The 21,819-nt window shown below is 56.8% G+C and overlaps 1 protein-coding gene across 12 annotated transcripts in view; it reads left to right on the plus strand.

Moving 5' to 3' along the window:
* PAPLN (papilin, proteoglycan like sulfated glycoprotein) overlaps nt 1-21,819 on the plus strand; it is a 43,446-nt gene that overhangs the window by 17,849 nt on the left and 3,778 nt on the right. For 10 of the 12 annotated variants that reach the window (XM_034642982.1, XM_034642986.1, XM_034642987.1 and 7 more), the window contains 22 exons: nt 1,493-1,623; nt 2,401-2,524; nt 2,986-3,066; nt 3,150-3,322; nt 3,403-3,526; nt 3,923-4,049; nt 4,431-4,496; nt 5,027-5,234; nt 5,782-5,964; nt 6,168-6,309; nt 11,577-11,657; nt 11,817-12,066; nt 13,030-13,153; nt 13,484-13,622; nt 14,639-15,116; nt 15,873-16,010; nt 16,190-16,314; nt 16,574-16,724; nt 17,279-17,416; nt 18,069-18,196; nt 18,311-18,419; nt 20,804-20,970. In XM_034642982.1, the coding sequence (XP_034498873.1) occupies nt 1,493-1,623; nt 2,401-2,524; nt 2,986-3,066; nt 3,150-3,322; nt 3,403-3,526; nt 3,923-4,049; nt 4,431-4,496; nt 5,027-5,234; nt 5,782-5,964; nt 6,168-6,309; nt 11,577-11,657; nt 11,817-12,066; nt 13,030-13,153; nt 13,484-13,622; nt 14,639-15,116; nt 15,873-16,010; nt 16,190-16,314; nt 16,574-16,724; nt 17,279-17,416; nt 18,069-18,196; nt 18,311-18,419; nt 20,804-20,970 (3,387 nt within the window). The remainder of the gene's footprint in view (nt 1-1,492; nt 1,624-2,400; nt 2,525-2,985; nt 3,067-3,149; nt 3,323-3,402; nt 3,527-3,922; nt 4,050-4,430; nt 4,497-5,026; nt 5,235-5,781; nt 5,965-6,167; nt 6,310-11,576; nt 11,658-11,816; nt 12,067-13,029; nt 13,154-13,483; nt 13,623-14,638; nt 15,117-15,872; nt 16,011-16,189; nt 16,315-16,573; nt 16,725-17,278; nt 17,417-18,068; nt 18,197-18,310; nt 18,420-20,803; nt 20,971-21,819) is intronic. The other 2 variants (XM_034642978.1, XM_034642980.1) reach the window with 2 other exon arrangements.

Here is a 21,819-nt window from a genome sequence, read left to right on the forward strand (position 1 = left end):
GCTCTGGAAGCATTCCTCATGGTGCACAGATGTCCTCCTGTTGCCCACAGGCCGTGGGGAGGAGGGGTGCTGGTAGGGCTGGGCCAGGTTTGGGCCAACTGCAGGTTGGGGCTGAAAGGGGTTTGGTATGGCAAGAGCCCATTCACTTGGGATCTCTGGGGCCCAACAGCATGCTCTGAGTGGCTTTGAGGAGGGTGGGTAATTTTTAGAGCATTATAATTTAAGAAAAAAACACGTGAGAGAGAGAGCGCGCGCGCAAGAGAGAGCGCGGGAATGCAAGCAGGGGAGAGGGAGAGGGAGAATCCCAAGCCGACTCCATGCCCAGGGTGGAGCTTGATCCCACAACCCGAGATCACGACCTGAGCTGAGATCAAGATTTGGCTGCTCAACGGACTGCACCACACAAGTGCCCTAAATATACCCGTATAGAAAAACCAGACCAGGGGCGCCTGGGTGGCATAGCGGTTAAGCGTCTGCCTTCGGCTCAGGGCGTGATCCTGGCGTTATGGGATTGAGCCCCACATCAGGCTCCTCTGATATGAGCCTGCTTCTTCCTCTCCCACTCCCCCTGCTTGTGTTCCCTCTCTCGCTGGCTGTCTCTATCTCTGTCAAATAAATAAATAAAATCTTAAAAACAAAAAAAACAAAAAGAAACAAAAAACCAGACCACAGAGGAAAGGGTCACGGGGCGGGGGGTGCCTTCTCTGTGCTGGAGGTGACTGCATTCCTATTAGCACTTTTGGCTGTTTATTTTATTTTTTTATTTTTTTTAAGATTTTATTTATTTATTTGACAGAGAGAGAGACAGCCAGCGAGAGAGGGAACACAAGCAGGGGGAATGGGAGAGGAAGAAGCAGGCTCCCAGCGTAGGAGCCCAATGTGGGGCTCGATCCCATAACACCAGGATCACACCCTGAGCCCAAGGCAGACGCCTAATAACTGAGCTGCCCAGGCGCCCCACTTTTGGCTGTTTAAACAACGTGCTTATAATATTTAGATGGCTATAAAAATTAAAACTCCTAAATGAACTTGACCTCACATCTTTCATAGGATTTGGTCTAGCATTCCATTCTAGCCCTTTTCACGTTATTTTCTCTATATACACTTACATATTTGTAACTGTTACGTAGCCCCATTCTGCAATGTGTGGGAGAAGTGTCTCCCCATGTTATTGTAAGTCCCCGTACTTTACGGCGTAGCCCACATGCATAGTGGGCTGTTAGTAGTTGACATGGAGGAGTGGATTGTTAACGCGTGGGCTTGTTTATAAGGGACTAACTTTTTCCCTGTCCTGGGATGTTTCTTCTACTTGATCCCCAGAGAGGCCGTAGTTTTGTGTATGTCACTTCCCATGGGGGTGGGGTGAGATTCTGACCGTCTGGGGGAGCCCATTCAAGGACTTTCCCCCCCCCCCAGCCCCCATGCTTCTTTGTGCCCAGGATAGGACTTGGAGCTTGCTTGGGATCTCAGCTCTCCCCTTTGTCCACCTCAGCTCCGAACAAGTGCGAGCTGAACTGCATTCCCAAGGGGGAGAACGTCTACTTCAAGCACAGGGAGGCTGTCGAGGATGGGACGCCCTGTGAGCCTGGCACGCGGGACGTCTGTGTGGATGGCAGCTGCCGGGTGAGTGGTGCCCCGCCCCCACCCACCTGGGGGCTGGCCTGGGCCTTATTTCACCATGTCTCCCTGCCCTACACCAGCAGGGCCAGTGGCTCTCACCAGCTCGATGTCTTCTCACGACCAGCTCTTAGGTGTCTTTGCATCACAGATGCCCTGCGACCTTCCTCCCTTTGCCCTTTGGAAATGGTTACCGCAGTAGGAGCAACCCTCTGGGTGGCAAGTCACAGAAACCCCGCTAACTGGCAAAGGGGAAGAAAGCCACGGAGGGATGGGCTGGTTGGCTGCAGGGACCAGATTGTCTCCTCGCCTCTTGACTTTACTCTCCTCTGGGTCCGCTCGGGGATCCTGTGAGGTGTGCACATGGCCACCAGCAGCTTCCAGCTCCGGCTGGAAAGGGCGCCCACTTCCCAGGAGTCCCAGCGACCTGGGGTTGCCTTGGATTTGTCTTGGCTGGGGGCGTCCCGTGAACCGCTCTCTCGGAGCAGGGCATGGAACCCACTTATTTGCCCCCACCCACTGTTGGGAGCTCTATCCAAACTGGGAGAGAGGGGGCCCCCAAAGGAAAATGAGGTATTGTTGCCAGAGAAGGGAAGACGGGTGCTGAGCTGATGGGAGAGGTAGACCGTCAGCCACAGGCCAGATCCAGTGTTCACTCGGCCTCGGTGGCTGATGAATAGCTCCTGCCTCCTCCCTGATGTGAGCTTCGACCCAGGTTCAAATCCTGCTGTGTCTGTGACACCTTCTGGTGTCTTTTCTCTCCTCCTCATCTCTGCTTGGTAGGTCGTCGGCTGTGACCACAACCTTGACTCCTCAAAGGAGGAGGACAAATGTCTGCAGTGTGGGGGTGACGGCACGACCTGCTATCCCGTCAAGGGCACCTTTGATGCTAATGACCTCAGGAGAGGTGGGGGTCCTGGGGGAGGGGGGCACAGGCAGTTGAGGTGAGGGTTTGTCACCTGGCCCTTCCTTGCCTGTCTTCCGTTCCAGCTGAGTCACCCTGGGGGCCCAGAGGGGGTCTGATCTGGCACTCAGGTCATGCCTCAGGGTGGAGGTCAAAGCCTTTCACAGGAGCCTGTGGGCTCTGGCTAGTAAGGCCCTCTGCCCAGGTACCCAGTGTAAGCTCACACTGCTGGCAGGATGCCCCTCCTCACCCCTTCCCCCTGGTCCCCAGCCGTCCCCTCCCCCTTCCCAGTCAGTGCGGGTGCCCCAGCCTGCCCACCCTTCCCTCCCTCCTAAAGCTGCTTCCCCCTTCTGGAGGACTCCTCCCCGAGCAGCACACCCCTGCCCGTGTCCTGCTTGCCGGTCCCTGACCCCGACTGTGCTGCCAGGGGTGTGGGTGGTCCCAGAGTGTCTCTGCCCCCGCAGGCTACAACCAGATCCTCATAATTCCTACGGGGGCCACCAGCATCCGTGTAGAGGAGGCGGCGGCCAGCAGGAATTTCCTGGGTGAGTGCGGGCTGGGGCAGTCTGGGCTGTGGCAGACAGCGGGTCCCTCCGCGGCAGCTGACCGGTCGCTCACCCCTGCGCAGCGGTGAAAAGCGTGCGGGGCGAGTACTACCTCAACGGGCACTGGACCATCGGGGGCGCCTGGGCCCTGCCCGTGGCCAGCACCGTCCTGCACTACGAGCGTGGGGCCGAGGGGGACCTGGCGCCCGAGCGGCTCCTCGCTCGCGGCCCCACCTCCGAGCCCCTGGTCATTGAGGTGAGGGGCGCCCAGTACCCCGGAGGCCGAGAGGGAGGGTCCTGAGGGGGGCAGGCCTCAGCGAGGACCCTCCCGCCCAGCTCCTCAGCCAGGAGCCCAACCCGGGTGTGCGCTACGAGTACCACCTGCCCCTGGGCAGCCCCCGGCCCGGCTTCCGCTGGAGCCACGGCTCGTGGAGTGACTGCAGCGCTGAGTGCGGTGGAGGTGAGCCGTCTGCATGTTGTGGGGACACGTGGGGGAAACCCAGGGCTGGGGGACTCCGTGTACCACCACCATCCCCAGCCCCAACCCCCAAGCTGAGAAAACCAGCGGTGGCTTTCCCGAGGTGCTGGTATCTCGGAGGAGACCTGATTCTGTGTGCAGCAGAGGCCCGGCCGGGAGCGGATGACCAGCTGTCAGAGCGGGGCCCCAACACCCCAGAACACCCTCAAGCCTCAGTTTCCTCCTCTGTAAATTGGGGATGATGATGGCACTTATCCTAGGGAGTCATTTGAGGCTTAATCAAGATGACTTGGGATGTGTGCAGAATAGTGCCCAGCCCGAGAATGCATCAGGTGACTGCTGACTGACCACCTGCCCTCGATGGCCGGGCCTCTGCAGGTCACCAGTCCCGCCCAGTGTTCTGCACCACTGACAACGAGGTCTACCCCGACCACATGTGCCAGCCTCAGCTGCGGCCGGCTGACCGCCGCCCCTGCAGCACTCACCCTTGCCCGCAGACCAAGCGGTGAGGCCCTTGCAGCCCCTCCCCCCATGGTGGAGCCCAAGCGCTTGGGTGGGAAGGCAGTGGAGTTCAGGCTACTCTAGGTGTTGAGCAAACAGTTGAGTGTCCAGGGCTCCCTACAGCTGTGGCGGAGGCGGGAGGAGGCAGCTGTCACTGGGGGAAGCAGTGGAGGGGGGCATAAGCATGAGATCTGGGGCTATTCTGTCTACCCGTGTGTGCCTACACAGTGCCCAGTGTCCAGGCTGGTGGTGGGAGAGTGGGGGAGGGCACTGGAGGCCCTGTCCGAGCCGGCAGGGAACTTGGCTCGAAGGATGCCAAGAAGTGGGCCAGGAACTGGGTCAGAGGGGTGGTGGGCATCAGCAATGCCTTTGTTCATGCATGAAGGACCTCTTATCTGCACCGGCCCAGAGCGTGGCACCTTGCTGGGGCCCAGCGTGCATGCAGGAACAGGTAATCTGCAGGCCGCAGGCTCCCCGCGGGACTGGTGCCGTCCTTCTGCCCTCACGGCCTTGGTGGCAGTTGGCCTTGCAGAATGGTGGCGGGCTTGGCTTTGCAGGGTGCAGCTGGGGCTGCAGGTTCCTCCGGTGCCTAAGGGCCACTCCACACTTGGGTGAGCATGGCCCCTCTGGGAGATGCCTCCAACTAAGGTCAGATACAGAGGCAATGGAGTCTGGCTGGGATGACAGGGGACTTGGTGAGAAGGAGAACAGAGGACACAGGTGGGGATAGGAAAGCTAAGAGGGGGCAGCCAGGCTCTGTGTTGTAGGGACCAGTCCTCGGTGGCGAGAGATGGCAAGCAGAGCTGGGGGGCTTGGCCTTTTATGGAGAGCTTTCTGCCCCCCACATGTACAGGCCCAGGTGTTAGGATGGGCCAGGTTGGGGGATCCCCAGTCCACTCCTGTGACAGCTGGTGCTCCCTTGGGCCTGGACTCTGGTCCCTGCTGCTGGGCCAGCCTTACCGGGTTCCTCCTCCCTGCCAGCTGGCAGACGGGGCCCTGGTCGCCCTGCTCAGCCTCGTGTGGTGGTGGCTCCCAGTCCCGCTCTGTCTACTGCGTCTCGTCTGATGGGGCTGGCGTCCAGGAGGCCACTGAGGGGGCGGAGTGTGCAGGCCTGCTTGGGAAGCCCCCCACCACGCGGGCTTGCAGCCTGCAGCGCTGCTCGGCCTGGAGGGCAGAGCCCTGGGGAGAGGTGAGGCCCCTCCATGGTCGGTCTGGGGCGGGGGGGGGAAGGGGGAGAAGGAAATCAGGTGCCGGGTCTATGGGCGGGGGTGTGGCGGAGCTGGCCTGGGAGGCTTGGCCTGAACTGGGGAAATAGATCCTGGGAGGTAAAGTGACCTGCTAGGTTGTCTTGGAAGCTGTTGCCAAGGCTGGGGCCAGGATGCCAGGCAGGGCGGGAAAGGCTTTGTCTTGGCACGAAGTGGCAGCTGGGCACCTTGCTTGGGGGTGAGGGGGGAGCTGACACTGTCCAGGGCTGCGGGTCACTGCTTCCAGCACCTACATATGTTCCAGCCTTGAACAAGGGAATGTGGAAAATGTCCCTAAGCTTGGCGTCAGCAGGTGTGGCATAGGCTATGTGACCTCAGAAGAGTGGCTCAGCCTCTCTGAGTCTGGGAGCTGGACATGGGCCGTAGAGTATCGTCTGCCCTCCCTGCCAGGGAGGTGGACCTCCAGCGGTCTAACCCTGCTCGGCTCCTCCGGGCGAGGACCAGCTCCCGCCGACAGCCTGGTCCTTGCAGTGCTCTGTCAGCTGTGGTGCCGGGGTCCGGAGGCGGAGTGTCACTTGCCAGAGCGATGAGGGGTCTCTGCTCCATGCCACAGCGTGCTCCTCGGAGGACCGCCCCCCCATCACTGAGCCCTGTGTGCGTGAAGACTGTTCCCCCATCCATGACCAGACCTGGCACGTGGGCGCCTGGGGTCTAGTGAGTGCTTGCCCACTTCCCCCATCATCCCTATTGCCCAATCCTGGTCCCTTGGGTCTCTGATGGGTGGCTGGACGTGTGACCATCCCGGGTCTGACCTGCATCACCTTCCCCCTACCCCTCTTCCTTGCGGGGACCCCCAGCCTTGGGGTCTCTTTTTGTGAGCCTGTTCTCTCTTCCCACGCCCACCCCGTGGGCCCCAGTGTTCTAAGAGTTGCAGCGGGGGGACTCGGAGGCGCCAGGTCATCTGTGCCCTTGGGCCGCCCAGCCGCTGCGGGAGCCTGCTGCTGTCCAGGCCCAGGGAGGTGGAGCCCTGTAACATACAGCCCTGCCATCTTCCTCCAGGTAAGGGTGGGGGTGAGGGTGCAAGGGGGAGAGGCCACCGCCCCCACCTCTCTCCCCAGCACAGACCCAGCCAGCACTTCCTGTGCCCTGGCCGCCCCCCTGCCATACTCTGCTGCTGTGTCCGCGTCTGCCGGAGCCTTTGCCATGGGCAGAGGGCGGGTCTGGGCCGCCTCACCGGCTGGCCCTGTTTCCCCAGCAGAGGCAGCACCCTCCTCCCGCATCCCGGCCACGGCCATCCGTGTCGTGCTGCAGCGATTGTGTCTGGCTTGTCAGGCCTACTAGCTAGGAGCTCCTTGAGCGCCAGGTCCCTGCCTTCCTCCTTGCTGTTTATACCCACCCCGCACCCCAGAACTTAGCAGGAGCTGGGTACTCAGTAAATGTTTGTTGAATGACTGAGTGAGTGAGTGCAGAGGAGGGGGTGTTCCAGGAAGGACTGTCCTCACACACTGCTCCTGCCCTTGTCTTCCCCCTCTCACCTCCATCCCCACTGGCAACGAAGACGTGCCAGGCCTGAGGAGCTGCAGGAGGAAGGGCCCAGAGGCCAGAACTTGCTTGGTGTGAGGATGTGCTATTGAGGAAGAATGTGGGTTGGGGCTCAGCTGGGGGGTGAGTGGGCATGGTGGCCTTCTGATACCGCACGGAGGTGTGTTTGGCCTGGACGTGCTAGTGGTGGGGGCCCCATGAGCCGGGATGGTGGAGTTCCAAGGCAGGCACGGGGCACGGAGGCTAAGAACCAGTGGCCTGGACTTTATAGCAAACCTAAGTTTAAATCTCTCCTCCATGGCTGACCAACTGTGTGGCCCTGGGCAAGTGCCTCTCCTCCCTGATTCTCGGTTTGCCCATCTGTACGATGGGGTTAATAAGAGTGCTTCTCTTACGGTGAGTCACTTAGCACCATGTCTGAACACACACAGAGCTCGGTAAGCAGAGGGGCGGCGGTGGTGAGGCCGTGCGGGAGCTCTTGGGTCAGGCTCCTGGGGTGCCTCAGCCTGGCCGGGTCCTCCTGGCACCATGGACGCCTTCCTGGAAGAGGTGGCCCTGAGCCTGCCCCCAGAGAGGCACTCACATAGGTAGAAAGGAAGGAAACAAAGCATTTCAGGCCAGGCTGAACTGTAAAAGAAATAACGTTAATGGCGATTTTTGTAAAGTAATCTATGTTCATTGCGGAAAATTTGGAGAAATTAGGAAAGCAGCATAGAGACAAGTGAGATGGCCCTGACCCCATGCTTTATTGAGACCAGTGGTTAGTGTGCTGCTTTGTTAGGTGTGCAGGATTCTGTATGTGCTTTGCCCCCTTACAGCCACTTGGTCTGTGAACGTTTTCCAGTCTCATGATTTCTCAACAAAAGTCTGTTATGGGTGGGAAGTCAGAATTTAGGTGGTTTCTAGGGTGCCTGGGGTGGTTCAGTCGGTTATACATCTCTTGATCTCAGCTCAGGTCTTGATTTCAGGGTCCTGTGTTCAAGCCCGGTGTTGGGCTCTGTACTGGGTGTGGATCCTACTTAAAAAGAAAAAAAAAAAAAAAGAATTACATTTAAGGGCGCCTGGCTGGTTCTGTCAGAAGAGCGAGCAACTCTTGATCTTGGGGTTGTGAGTTTGAGCCCCACGTTGGGTGTAGAGATTGCTTAATTTTTTTTTTTTAATTTAAGTAATGTTTTATTTAACCTTAAATATTTTTAACAGGTACTCAGTATAAAAATTATGAATAGGATATTTTACATTCTTTTTTCACAAGATTAAAAAAATTAATCCAATGTACTGTTCACATAACATCTTAATTCAGATGTAAAATTTCGCTGGCATACTTGATCTATATTTAGGTTTTATAGAAAGTGCAGTTGGAAAAGTAGACTGACACACCTAAGCTGTTTCAAACATACGCATTTTCTAATAAAGGAGTTGTCAGTTTTTAAGTTTAAAATTAATTCTAATTAGCATAAATGTAAAATGTAGTTTCTCAGCCACTCTGGTCACATTTCAAGCACCCAGGAGCCCTGACGGAGGCCAGCGGGGGCCCCAGAACCTGTCCTCAGCCAGGATGTGGGGGTGGTGGCTGGAGGTCTGTCCAGGGGCTGGTGCTCTTAGGGCTGGGGACTCAGGCTGGGCTGCAGATTAAATTGTCTAATAGGCCTAGGAGAGCCACTGAAAGCTTTGGAGCTCAGCAGTGACACCCTGAAAGGTCTTGAGGACAGACGTGGCACCTGCCTGAGGGCCAGACTGAAAGGGAGGCTGTTGGAGCGGGAGCCTGGTGGGGAGCAGGTTGCAGAAATCCAAGCACCAGCAAAAGCCATGAGAACGAAGGGCCAGGCACTTGCCCAGCAGAGCCAGGTGCCCAGAAGGGGTGTGGGAAGCGGTGCTGGACTCGAAGCCTGTGAAGGTGGAAGAGAAGAGTCTCAGGAGGAGAAGCTAGGGGCGTACTCCCGGGCTGGGTGGGGACTGGGGCTGCAGCGCTGGAGGAAGGAGGTGCGGGCGGAAACGGTGGAACTGGGGGAGAGAATGGGCACCTGCCTTGACCCAGGGTTTGGCCTGGGCAGGATGGACAAGGAGATGAAAACAAAGATTTTATTGCGTATCTACTAGACTTTTCCAACCCTAAATTATTTTTTAAATACTCCCTGGAGACTGGCAAGATGTAGTCCAGAGGGGGATGGAATTTCACTTTTTTTTTTTTAAAGATTTTATTTATTTGAGGAAATGCATGAGAGAGCACGAGTGGGGTGGAGGGGGTGGGGGTGGGGCAGAGGGAGAGGGAGAAGCAGACTCCTGCTGAGCAGGGGGCTTGACACGGAGCTCAATCCCAGGACCCTGAGATCATGACCTGAGCTGAAGGCCGATGCTTAACGAACTGAGCCATCCAGGTGCCCCTTCACTTCTTTTCTATAACTTTACTCCATTATGCAGTAGTGTGCTTACTGTGGAAAATCTGAAATGCACTAACAAATAGAAGGAAGGGAACCCGCCACATGTTGCCCTGCCCACCCGCCCCCCCCAGTGCTTGGAACCATGAGCATTTGGGGTGTGTCCTGTTAATGCATCATTACAAAAATTCTTGTCATCCATATTTACTCAGTCTTCTGCCTTGTTTTCTCCATTTTATGGCAAAAAATCTTTTTAATAACTGAAGTGGTTAAATATCATACCATAAAATTCACCCACTCTAATGGTAATTCATGATTTTTAGTAAGTTTACCAAGTTGGATAATATGGTAAAGTTTTTTTTTTTTCTTCATGTTTCTGAGCAGCCCCTAATCCAATTCCCCAAGCTGGGAAGACAGGCCTGCTTGTTTGTTTGTTTAATTCCAGCACAGTTATCATACACTGTTGTATTAGTCTCAGGTGTACAATATAGTGATTCAGCAATTCTGTACTCAGTGCTCATCATGTCAGGTGCGCTCGTAATCCCCGTCACCCGTCCGCCCACCCTCCTCCCCGCTGGTGACCGTCAGTGTGTTCTCTGGAGCTCAGAGTCTGGTTTTTTGTCTCTTTTTTCTCTGTTGGTTTGTTTCTTAAATTCCACATACAAGTGAAATCATTCAGTGTTTGTCTTTCTCTGACTGATTTTGCTTAACATGATACCCTCTAGAGCCGTCTGTGTTGCAAATGGCAAGATTTCATTCTTTTTCATGGCTAATATTCCATTTGGTGGTGTGTGTGTGTGTGTGTGTGTGTGTGTGTGTGTGCGCGTGCACACATACACATACGATTTCGTCTTTATCCACTCATCTGTGGATAGACACTTAAGTTGCTTCTGTATCTTGGCTATTGTAAATACTGCTGCCATAGACATAAAGGTCCATGTATTTTTTTGAGTTAGTGTTTTTGTATTCTTTGGGGAAATAGTAGTGGAATTACTGTTACGTGGTAATACTACTTTTAATTTTTTGAGGCAGGATGGTGAAACATTTTAAACATACAGAATAGTTGAAGACCTACCTAGTAAGCAGCCTGTGTCCGCACCTGAAGTCTATAATGACTATCTTGTTAAATGCGCATTTTCACGATCTACTCCTTTTGTTCCTTCATCTATCGTTCAAATCGTGTGTTGTTGTTGTTGTTTTGAAACAATCCAATTGTTTTTAATATGGAATTTTTTTTTAAGATGCATTTCTCAAAACATACAGTTAACCACGGGGAAGTGTGCTTGGTGCTATTTTGTATACTCACGATGCTGTACAAGCACCATATTTCATCACCCGTAAATCTCCCTGTTCACACTACCTGATCACTCCCCACTAACCCTAACCTCCTTCCCCGGTCACCTGATCTGCCTTCTGTTGCTTCGGGTTTGCCTCTCCTGGGTATGCTGGGTGAAAGGAGTAGCACCGCTTCCTGCCCGCCGCTTTCACCAGCGGTCCTCTCTATGGCTGTTAGCAATTCTCTGGGTACCACAGCCGGCTTACTTATTCCTCAGCGGCTGCACATTTGGGTTGTTTCCAGCTTTTGGCTCAAATGAATACGACTGCTGTAATCACTCATGCACGAGTTTCTGCGTCGACCTTTGTTTTCATCTCTCTTGGTTATACCACTGCCGGAGTGGAATTGCTGGTCTATGATGACTCTGGGTTAAACTTTGGAGGAATTGCCACACTGTGTCCACAGTGGCTGTACCAATATACATTTCCGTCTGCAACGCCTAAGGTTTCCAGTTCGTCCACATCCTCCCCAATATTTACTATTTCGGCCTTTTTGATTAGAGCCCTCCTAGTGGTTGTGAAGGAGTATCTCCTTGTGGCTTTGATTTGCATTTTCTTAATGACCGATGACGTGGAGCATCTTTTCATGTGTTTATTGGCCCTTTGTCTATTTTCTTTGGAGAAATGTCTATTGAAGTTCTTTGCCCATTTTTATTTTATTTTATTATTTTTTAAGATTTTTAAGTAATCTCTGCACCCAACATGGGGTTGGAACTCATGACCCCAAGATCAAGAGTCACATGCTCTACTGACTGAGCCAGCCAGGCGCCCCACTTTGCCCATTTTTTAATTGGATTGTTTGTCTTTTCATCAATTCCATCTATAAGTATCATTTTTTGTTTTATGTAGTTGGGATCAAACATAGATACTAATGTTATATCTGGCTTTTCTTTTGCTGAACATCTAACATTAGCTTCTTCTAAGTGACTAAAGACTGTTGAAACATGGGAAGCATGTTTTATGAAATGTTTACTTCTGCTGTCCTGGATGCCCAGGCCCTGTCTGAGCAGTGGGGTGACAGCACACGGAGGTTAGGGTGGCCCCTGCTCAGACCTGCCTGCCTGCTCCCTGCAGAAGTCCCCAGCACGCAGGACGTGCACGCCAGCCCCAGGGATCCCCGGATGTCTTTGGGCCCTCACGTGGCCCCTGCCTCAGGTGAGAAGCTCAATGGAAACCCCCAACCCAGAGCCCAGGAGATAGAGGTTGAAGGTGGGGCACGTGGTTTGGGGGGATGGAGAAGGCAGGTCTGGCATGGATAGATGGAGGTGAGCAGCCAGTTGGATATCTCATGTGTCTTTTCCTTCTTCTTTCTAGATTCCAGAGACCAGTGGTGGCTCCCCCAGGAGCAACCCTCAGTCCAGGGTAATCCCAGAGGAGCCCAGGGCCTCCACCTGCCAGGCCTAGCACCCTCTCTGCCTCAGTCCCCACACCGGCAGCCCCTGCGGTCTGGCCTGGCACCCCAAGCCTGCAGACACAGCCCCTATGGGTGCTGCCCTGATGGCCACACCGCATCTCTTGGGCCGCAGTGGCAGGGCTGCCCTGGAGCCTCATGTCAGCAGAGCAGGTAGGGGCCTCTTCCTCTTCACCAGGTCGGAGAGGGAAAGGTGTGTGCTGTTGGGGGGGATGGGTGCGGTTGGTATCTGACGGGCAGGCCTGCGACTCTGCACAGAGAAGGGGGTGGGGGTGGGGTTTGCAGAGCTCAGGAACAGGACTCTGGAGGTGTCTCCAGCTTCCGTGCTTGTGTGGTCTTGGGGACTCGGCTTCCTGTCTCTGATCTTCCTCATGTGCAGAATGGGGGTAAAAAAATCTCGCTCTTGCTGCAGAAGTTGGCCTGTTGAGGCTCTGGGAAGGCACATGGGTATAATTCTAGCCTTCAGATCCAAACCAGTCTACTAGTGTCTCTGGGGCTGGGGCGCTGAAAGCCCAGACTTTGGGGCCAGCAGCCTGGGGGGCTGGGTGGGAGTCTCTGCTCAGCCACTTACTGGCCGTGTGCTGGGTGATGAGGCCAAGTTCCTTAACTTCTCTGATCTTGGCTTCCTCTGCTGAGATGTGGGAACACTGACGGCCACTGCCAGGGTTGCTGTGAGGACAGAACCGTCCCACGGTGCCTGGCGCGTGGAAGGTGCTCTGATCCCTTCCTTCCCCGCTGCTGGCTGATGGAGCTGAAGCGAGCGCTGGGCTCCATCTGCTGTGACTTTGTGCAACCTCCCTGGGGACCTGCTATGTGCGCAGGCTCGGCGAGTTTCCGCCCTGTTTGCGGGGGTACGGGGGGTGCGGTTGAAGATCCGTCAGGTATCAGGGCTCCGGCTCTGCCTGCTGGGTTACGGCTGCCTCCCTGGCAGCCGCGGAGGGTTGGTGGACGGCCTGTGTGTGGGGACACGCGGTCTCCGGCTCGGATCCTCGCTGCTCAGCCCCCAGCTTGGGGAGCCTCGGAGCCTGGTCCTGGGATGCGGGTAGCTCAGGGGCCCTGGAAGGGTTGGGGATCGGGGGTGGGTAGTGAGGAGACAGCTCTGTGATGCCTGTGTAGGTACGGGTGCTGTCCTGATGGAGTGTCTGTGGCTGAGGGGCCCCATCACGCTGGCTGCGCAGGGTCTTACAGCAGTGACAACGCCGCCGGGAGAAGGCCGGGGTCAAGAGCGGTGGCTTCCTCGGTAAGTGATGGGCCAGGAGTCCAGCTCCCAAGCCTACTCGGTGCTGCTATGATCTAGGCTCTCTGTCACTTGGGCTTTGGAGAAAGGAGGTCCTTGAAGGCTGCCAGCCCACAGGGCTTCTGAGATGGGTCTGGGCTGGAGTGGGGGTGTGTGTGCAGGGGCTTCATCTGATCTTGCCCTGGCCTCTCATCTCCCCTGGGGCTGGGGTTCTGCATCATGGGCTCATAATTCTGTCCCTCCCTCTTCCTGTCCTCCTTCCCCAGGCAGCCTAGAGTCCCTACCACGAGCCAGACCTATTCCCAACATCCCAACTCTGGGCTTCCTCCCCAGGCCCCCGAGGTCCACCAGTCCCAGGCTCAGCAGAATGAGCCCAGTGAGTGCCGGGGCTCCCAATTTGGCTGTTGCTATGACAACGTGGCCTCTGCCGCTGGCCCTCTTGGGGAAGGCTGCGTGGGCCAGCCCAGCTATGGTGAGTGGGTGCCCCTCTATCCTTCCTGGTGAGTAGGCTCTGGTCCCCCTTGGTCCCCCACACCTGCACAGAGCCCCACCTGGAGCTTCCTACTAGCTCGGTGATTCATTCATTTCTTCAGATATTTACTGATCACTTACTAGGTGCTGGGTCAGAGAACGGTGCTATGTTGTTCTCGTTTCCAACAGTTTGCACTGCTTGTGGGAGTTGGGAAGAGCTGTAGGCAGGGACCCCACAGAGAAGGAGGGCGTGTCCTGCCCATCCCCCACCCCGGGTCTCAGCCTCCTCTAGAGGCAGAGATGGAATGGTGGTCAGGCCAGCATGGACAGGGGTGTCCCCACCCTGCCTGGATGCGTCCTGGAGGGAGGTACCTGAGGCTGGAGCATGGAATGTGTGGGTGGCACTGCCAGGGACTGTCATGGGGAGCTCAAAAGCCAGATGGACTGCTGGTCAGGGTCGGCAGGAGGCTGGGCCCCTGGGTGGGCTTTAAGCAGGGGCCAGCCATGGTCACACAGAGAGGAAGAGCAGGCTGTGCTGGGGAGGCGGGCGGTTGGAACGGGCAGGCAGGGGGCGGCTGCAGGTGGGTGCGAGGCTGGTGAGGGGTCCTGGGAACAAAGGCGGGCCCCTCACTGGGCATCTGGGAGTGGAGGGCTGGGGTCTTATCCTGAGCTAAGCACGTCAAGGCCAAGCCCTTAGACTGCTCCGTGCGTGCACGCTTGGGACCTGGGTCAGGCATGGGGAGGGGAGGGGCACGAGGGGGCCAGTCCAGGTTGCTCATGGCCCTGACCTTCTGGAGGGCTCTAGTTCTGTGGGTGGAGGTGGATGGGCTGATTCTGGAGCCCAGGTAGGTCTGGGCAGGGCCAGGTCAGGCGCCTGGGCAGGGGTGTAGACTTCCCATGAGCTGGGAAGGACCTGGCTCCTAAGTCCGAGGCAGAGGGGATGGTGGGCCCTTGTTGGCAAGGCTCTGCTGGGCAGCATCTGAGGCTTGATGACACGCCCCCTCCCTGTCCCCTCAGCCTACCCTGTGCGGTGCCTGCTGCCCAGCGCCCACGGCTCCTGCACGGACTGGGCCGCCCGCTGGTACTTCGTCCCCTCTGTGGGCCGGTGTAACCGCTTCTGGTACGGCGGCTGCCACGGCAACGGCAATAACTTTGCCTCTGAGGAGGAGTGCATGAGCAGCTGTGGGGAGCCTCAGCCTGCGCCCCGAGGACCTGAGCCCGGGGCCTCTGGCCAGGGCACCCGCGTAGATGGCGCCGGCAGCAGTCCTGGGGGCCAGCAAGAGGCCAGCTGGCACAGGACAGGGACCACAGTCCAGACGAAGCCCTGGCCTTCCGGTGGCCTCTGGAGGCAAGACCAAGAGCCGGGGCCAAGGGAGGAGTCCCACAGCCAGGTCTTCGGAGGACGGCCCTGGGGCGGGGAGATGGGGCCCAGTGCCCCTGGACTGGGCGGAGATGCCGGGCGACCAGCGCCGCCCTCCCACAGCTCTTCCTACAGGTGAGGCCTCCCTCCCCCAGGTCAGGGGCTAGGGACCCCAGGCCAGGGGCTGCACGTGTCGGAGCTAATCCCTGAGGTCTTGGGGCCCGCCCTCCCCATCCCTAACCTCAAGTCCTCCAAGCAGCCCTGCCTGGAGGGCCTCGTTCCTGCCATTGTACGCATGGGAAAGCTGGCATTGGAGACAGGAGACTTGCCAGTAGATGGTGTTGCCACCTTGCTCGTACACCCCAGGGCCTGTCTGGTGGGAAAAACTTACAGGCTTCATGACCTTCGGCAAGTCCTCCCACTTCTCCAAGCCTCAGTTTCTTGACCTGTAAAATGGTGATATTCTCTTTTAGATTTAGTGTGGGTTCCACAGTCTTGGGACTGTGTCATGAGAGCTTTGGGGAGAGTAAAAATGAAATAAATGAAACTTTAAATTCCAAAGGGGTTGAGCATGTGGTGTAGTTCCCCACATGGACCTGGTGTGAGCGGTGTTTCCCCGGCCTCTCCGTGCGCTGGGCTTTGCACCTACCCTGCTGCTATCACGGGACCAGGCTGAGGTAGCAGCGTCCAAGGGCATGGTGGGGAGGATGGAGAGGGGGGAGTCCTGAGGCCACGGGCTCCTGGAGCTTGGCCTCACAGGGGACCCTCTGACCCCGAAAGTGCCAGAGATAGGATGGGCGCCAAGCTCTCTGTGGTGGGACCCTGATGAGGGGGAGTCCCCAGTCCTGGCACTCAAGCCAGCAGTGCAGGTCCTCACCCCCCACTCCCCAGGGTCAGCTTGGCGGGCCTGGAGCCGTCCTTGGTACAGGCGGCCCGGGGCCAGTTGGTGCGGCTCTTCTGCCAAGATGACACCTCCCTGGAGCCCCACCCCAGGTGGCAGAAAGACGGGGAGCCCATCTCCTCTGACAGGTGTGTGTGTGGCAGCTGACCCCCCCTCCCACCCGCCAGTGGCAGCCCCCTGATGTCCCCTGGGATGGGAGGGTGCAAGCAGGGCTACAGTCCCCTCTGGGAGGAGTGCTGGGGTCTGAGGTGGGCTGGGCGTATTGTCCTCAGGAGCCCACAGCTCAGGCCCCCTCCTTCTCACTCAGGCACAAGCCGCAGCCTGACGGCTCCTTGGTCATCAGTCCCCTACGGGCAGAGGATGCTGGCATCTACAGCTGTGGCAGCAGCAGGCCAGGCCGTGACTCTCAGAAGATCCAGCTCCATGTCACAGGTCTCCAGCCACCCTCCTGCCCCCGGGGATTCTCATGGGCCCCAAGTGGGAGGCCCTGGCTGGGAGGGCCTGAACCAGGGGGCTCCTACACTGGAGGGGCCCTTCCTGCTGGCAGGGACCTGTGCTCCAGTCGGGCCGAGGTGGAGGTCTTGCCCCTGGTGGTGCTCATTTTCCACGGGTCCCTGGCCAGCGTCATGGCCCCCCCTTCCTTCCACCACATTCTCCTCACAGCTCACCCCTTCTCCTGGCCTCATGACAGGGGGTGATGTGGCCGTGCTGTCTGAGGCTGTGCCAAGGCACTTCCCTCAGACCAGGGACCCAGCCCAGGGCCACAGTCCTCGGGACTCCAGCCTAGTGGGGGACAGAGGGAGCCTAGGGGCCTCCTCCTTGCAGCCTCGGCCCACGACCAGGTAACAGCACAGCAGTGCCGTCCTGCTCTCAGCCTGCCCCACTGGACGGCCAGGGGTGATGGGGGTCTCCGTGGCAAAGGAGGGGAGGGTGGGTGGGTCACAGGGCTCTGCTTGGTGAGGACGAGGGAGACGTGGCTCCCTGAGCACGGCCTCTTAAGAGGAAGGGGAGCCCTCCGCTTCTCCCCGAACAGTTGAGGGTGGTCTGAGGCCCAGGACACAGGCTGAGGGAAGGAAGCACTAGGAGCTAGAGGGCCTGCGAGGGCCTGGAAGGAAGTTTATAGAGGGGTTGCAGAGGGCTGGAGGGCCCAAGTCGAGGACCGAGTAACAGAGGTAGAGGGCAGGGAGGTGACCGTCAAGATTCTGGGGCAGTGGGGGCGGGCGGTGGGGAAGGCAAGGAAGCCGGAGGTGGCTTTTAGACTGCTCCAGGTCATTGGTGGTGGTGTTCTGACCAGAACAAAGCTGCTCTTCTAGGAAGCTGAATCTGGCAGGAGAGAAGAAGGCCAGGGACTTGTGTAGAGGCCCCCCCCAATGGCTGTGGGGTGCTTGCTCTGCAGGCTGCTTCTGGACAGGAACCAGCCTGGGGTAGTGGACGCCCAACCAGGCCAGCGGATCCGGTTGACCTGCCGTGCTGAGGGCTTCCCACCCCCAGCCATCGAGTGGCAGAGAGACGGGCAGCCCCTCTCTTCCCCCAGGTTTGTGTTTAGCTCCTCTCAGCCCTCCTGTCCCACCCCCAGCCCCTGACCCTGTGCAGGCCTGGGGGAGGGAGCTGCCAGGCGCCCCTCTGGTCAGGCCTGCAGGACTCCAGGGGCAGTAGTGCTCCTTGGGCAAACCACCATTTGGGTCAGTGTGGTTAGTGGACAGAGGTGATGGGCCAACTAAGGAGAGGCGATGGCTGAGGCAGACCCATTTCTGACTGTCATCAGAACAGCTAATGTTGATTGTACCCGTTCTGAGTGTGAGGCTTGTTCTCCGTCGTACACTCTGCGGAAGAGCCACATTGAGGTGGGGGCTTCTTTTATCCCCGTTTCACACACAGGAGCTTAATGCCACACAGCTCCTAAGGGGCAGAACCGAGATTTGAGCCTACGGAGTGAGTATAGCAAGAATTAGAAACCCACACCAGAATTATTTTGTATCTGGAAACTTGATTTTTTTATTGTCAGGCTTAAAAGGCAGCTCCAAATAAACCAAGTGCCAACAGCTGGAGGGCCTCAGGGCCTCCGCTCAGATGGCCCTTTGCTCAGACCCCACGGAACAGTAGGGGCCACTCAGCCCCTCCCCAGACAAAGGAGGACCCTGCCAGCCCACCTGGGATGGAGCCACCTGACTGTTCTTTGTCCCTAGACACCAGCTGCAGCCTGATGGTTCTCTGGTCATCAGCCATGTTGCTGTGGAAGACAGTGGCTTCTACGCCTGTGTTGCTTTCAATGGGCAGGACCGAGACCAGAGATGGGTCCAGCTCAGAGTTCTGGGTAAGGTGGCAGTCCTGAGCAGAAGGGTGAGTGGGGCTAGTGACTTCTGAGGTCAGGTGGCACAGGTGGGGCAGGACTGACGAGTGGCCAACAGTGCTTCCTTCTTGGGCCTAGGGGAGCTGACCATCACAGAGCTGCCTTCTACTGTGATGGTGCCAGAGGGTGACACGGCCAGGCTGCTGTGTGTGGTGGCAGGAGAAAGTGTAAACATCAGATGGTCCAGGTAAGGCTCTACTGCACACAGGCCTGGCCCTCAGGCCCTCACACCCGAGGCTGTGCAGGCCAGAGAGGTGGCCCACCTCTCTGCAGGGATATTGCGGTTCCCACCCTTTATTCTTCAACTCCTGCCTCCAGCAGAGGGGGCGGCAGCACCCTCTTCCCGACACAATGAGGCCCCACAGGACTGCTTTCTCTTGGTTGGGCTACACCAGGGTTTCTCAATCTCGGCACTATTGATATTTCAGACTGGATAGTTTTTTTTTAAGATTTTATTTGAGAGCGAGTGAGCAAGGACACAAGTGGGGGGGGTGCAGAGGGAGAGGGAGGAGCAGGCTCCCCGCTAAGCAGGAACCCAATGAGGGGCTCGATCCCAGGACGCTGGGATCATGACCTGAGCCAAAAGCAGACGCTTAACTGACTGAGCCCCCAGGCGCCCCGACTGGATGACTCTTGATTGTTGGGGCTCGTCCTGCGTTCTGTAGGATGTTCAGCACGCAGGCCGTCTACCCACTAGATGCCAGTAGGACTCCCTCTCAAGTCACGACAATTGACAAAGTCTAGAGACGTCTCTTAATGTCCCCCAGGTGGCACAATCTGCCTGTGGGGTTGAGAACCACTGGGCTATACTCAGCTTTGGGGACTTCAGTGGTCTTTTACCCCAGATCAGTTGCTCTTTTATTCATTCTTTCAGCAAATATTTCTTTGCCCCCTTCCTCCTGACCGTATGTCAGGAATAGCCTAGGCTCTGGGGATCGTGGTGTCATCTGAGCCCCCCCAGATACTCCCAGACAGGAGATGGCCCAGTGTCCCCTGAGCTCCAGAGGTTTGCCCTCAGTGCCACTTGTGCACGGAGGACTGAGGCTGCCTCCTCTCTGGGAGAATCAAGGAAGGGGTGGCCACACACGTGACTTTGGCTGGGCCTTGAAGGCTGAGGAGGGGAAGGCTGTTCTTGACCAAGCCTCAAAGGTGAGTGTTGCAGATGATGTCAGGATGGGAAGGGGCCTGTGCGCAGTAAGGAGGGTGGCCGGGAGCCTCTGTAGGCTTCTGAGTGGCTGTGCTCCATGCAGACCTGCCCTGGTCAGGTCCGGTCTCCAATGATTCTAGCAGGCCTGTATATTCAACATGGCCTCTCCCTGATCTTCCTAGCAGTAAACATGTTCAGGCCTCCCCTCTTCAAAGCAAGACAAAAGATACCCTCCTCTGACCCTGCTTGTCCCTGCAGACTCTGGCCTCATCTGGAGTCTCCCCCTCGTGCACGGCTGTTCATGGTAGTTGTCTCCACCTGCTGACCTCCCAACTCACAGCAGCTCACGTCCACCCCCACTCCAGGGATATTGCCCTGTTCCCAAATCTTTCAGACAAATCTCAGTCCCCACATGACCTGCAGTGTTCTTCCGCTGACCTCTTGTGCCTCCAACATGCTCCCTCCCCTTGGTTCCAGGAAACTACTGTCCTCTGGTGTTCTTCCTCTTTTTGCTGGCTGCTGCTGCTGTTTTTCTGGCTGGCTCATCTTCTCACACCAATCCCTCAGAGGCTGGGGCACCTCAGGGGCTGTCCGTGGTCCTGGGGTCTAACTTCACCTTGGGTAACCTTGTTGGCACGTGGTTTCCAGGCTCATCCAGTGCTGATACACTGTCTGGGTCTAGACGTCAAATCCAATGCCCCCGGATATCTCAGGGCACCCAAAATGCAAAATGGTGGAAAAGAGCCTTCACCATTCAGCCCTCTTCCCCACTCTGGATCTCCCCATGGTGGAGGGGCACCACTATTACCCAATAACCCAAGCCCAGAGCCTCTGTCATCCTTCATTTCTTTGCCCCCACCTCGCACATCTGAACTTCACCCATGTGTGCATGTCTGCCGTGGCCACTTTCCCGCTCTCTGCTTTCAGGCTTGTCCTTGCCCCAGTTGGCGAGCCTTTCCAAGGGCCGAAACTTGGTCAGTCCTGCTTAGCCCTCCCCCTGCATCCCTCCAGGGTCCAGGCCAAACTCCTGTCTAGGCTGTGTCCACTTCCCTCCCTGCTCTGACTTCCTCAGAGAAGGCACCCCTAAATGCCTGTACCCCAGCCCTGTGCCCTCAAGGCAGGGAGCGCTATGTCCCTCACCTAGCACAGGGCCTGGCACCTCATGGCTGCTTGAAAGACCTTCGTTGATGAAAAGTGAGAGCGGGGTTCCTTTGTGGCTCAGGAGGCAAATTCACACTAACTAACTTAGATCAGTGTGCTCAGTCAGGGTGAGTTGACTTCACTTTTGAGTTATTTTGCTCTGAGAATGTTGTTTCTGATACCCTGACCCATCTCTTTCTTGAGGGTCATCTGTCCACAATGATTACCTACTCCCTTTGTCTCCTGGGCCCTGGCCAGCTCTCCCAGTGTCTTCTCCCCTCCAGGAATGGGCTGCCGGTGCGGGCCGACGGGCACCGTGTCCACCAGTCCCCGGATGGCACACTGCTGATCCACAAGCTGCAGGCCAGAGACGAGGGCTCCTACACATGCAGTGCCTACCGCGGAAGCCAGGCTGTGAGCCGCAGCACCGAGGTGAAGGTGATCGCGCCGGGTAAGAGGCCGACCCCAGGGACTTGCTTGTCCCGAGAGCTGGCTTTGTGCTGCACAGGGCGGGGGAGGGCAGGCTCTGCGGTCTGGGGCACTCTAGCCCGAGTCCTGGCTCACGTTGCCAGTTCCTGGTAGCAACACCTGTGGCAAGGGACTCAACCTTCCTGAGCCTCTCTCCTCACATGTGCAGCGGGTGACACCACGGCTGAGGGAGCTGTGCTGAGGGTGAAGGACATGGTGCCGATGAAGGGCATCTGGTAACAGCTAACAGGTGATGTCAAATATCATTTAGACTTACTGACTTTGAGAAATAGGATTGACCTGAATTTCACTATAATACTCAAGGCAGACCGTTAAAATGTGTCTATTCTAATCAGGGTGACAAAAAAATGGTCCTGTTATTGAAAAGTGCCTTTAGGACTCTGGACCATATAACCCAGAAAGGAAAGGGCAGGGATTAGTATCACCATCTTACAAGTGAGACAGATATCCGGAGACCTTATGTGAGCTTTCCACAAGTCACACAGCAAATTAGGGGCTAAGTTGGGACTAGATCCTAGTCCTCATATTTAAAATTTTTCCCTTAAATGATAATACTCGTAACTGGGCAGAATTTTACTTGCATCATTCTGTAGTTTGATATTTTATCTTTATGTTCTCCAGCTCTTGCTCAGAGTTATGTATCAGTGGACCTAAGGACTCTGTTGTAAAACAATTAGTTTCATAGCACTAAGACAAAAATGCTGCTAGAGCTGTTAAATGACACAGTGCTGGGACACAATTAGATGCAATCCAGTTTGAGAGCTGTTACGATGGGAAAATCAGTGCATCTCAGCATTGGTAAGAGAGACTG

The sequence above is a fragment of the Ailuropoda melanoleuca genome, chromosome 14, assembly GCF_002007445.2.
Source record: "Ailuropoda melanoleuca isolate Jingjing chromosome 14, ASM200744v2, whole genome shotgun sequence".
In the NCBI taxonomy this organism is placed as follows: Eukaryota; Metazoa; Chordata; class Mammalia; order Carnivora; family Ursidae; genus Ailuropoda; species Ailuropoda melanoleuca.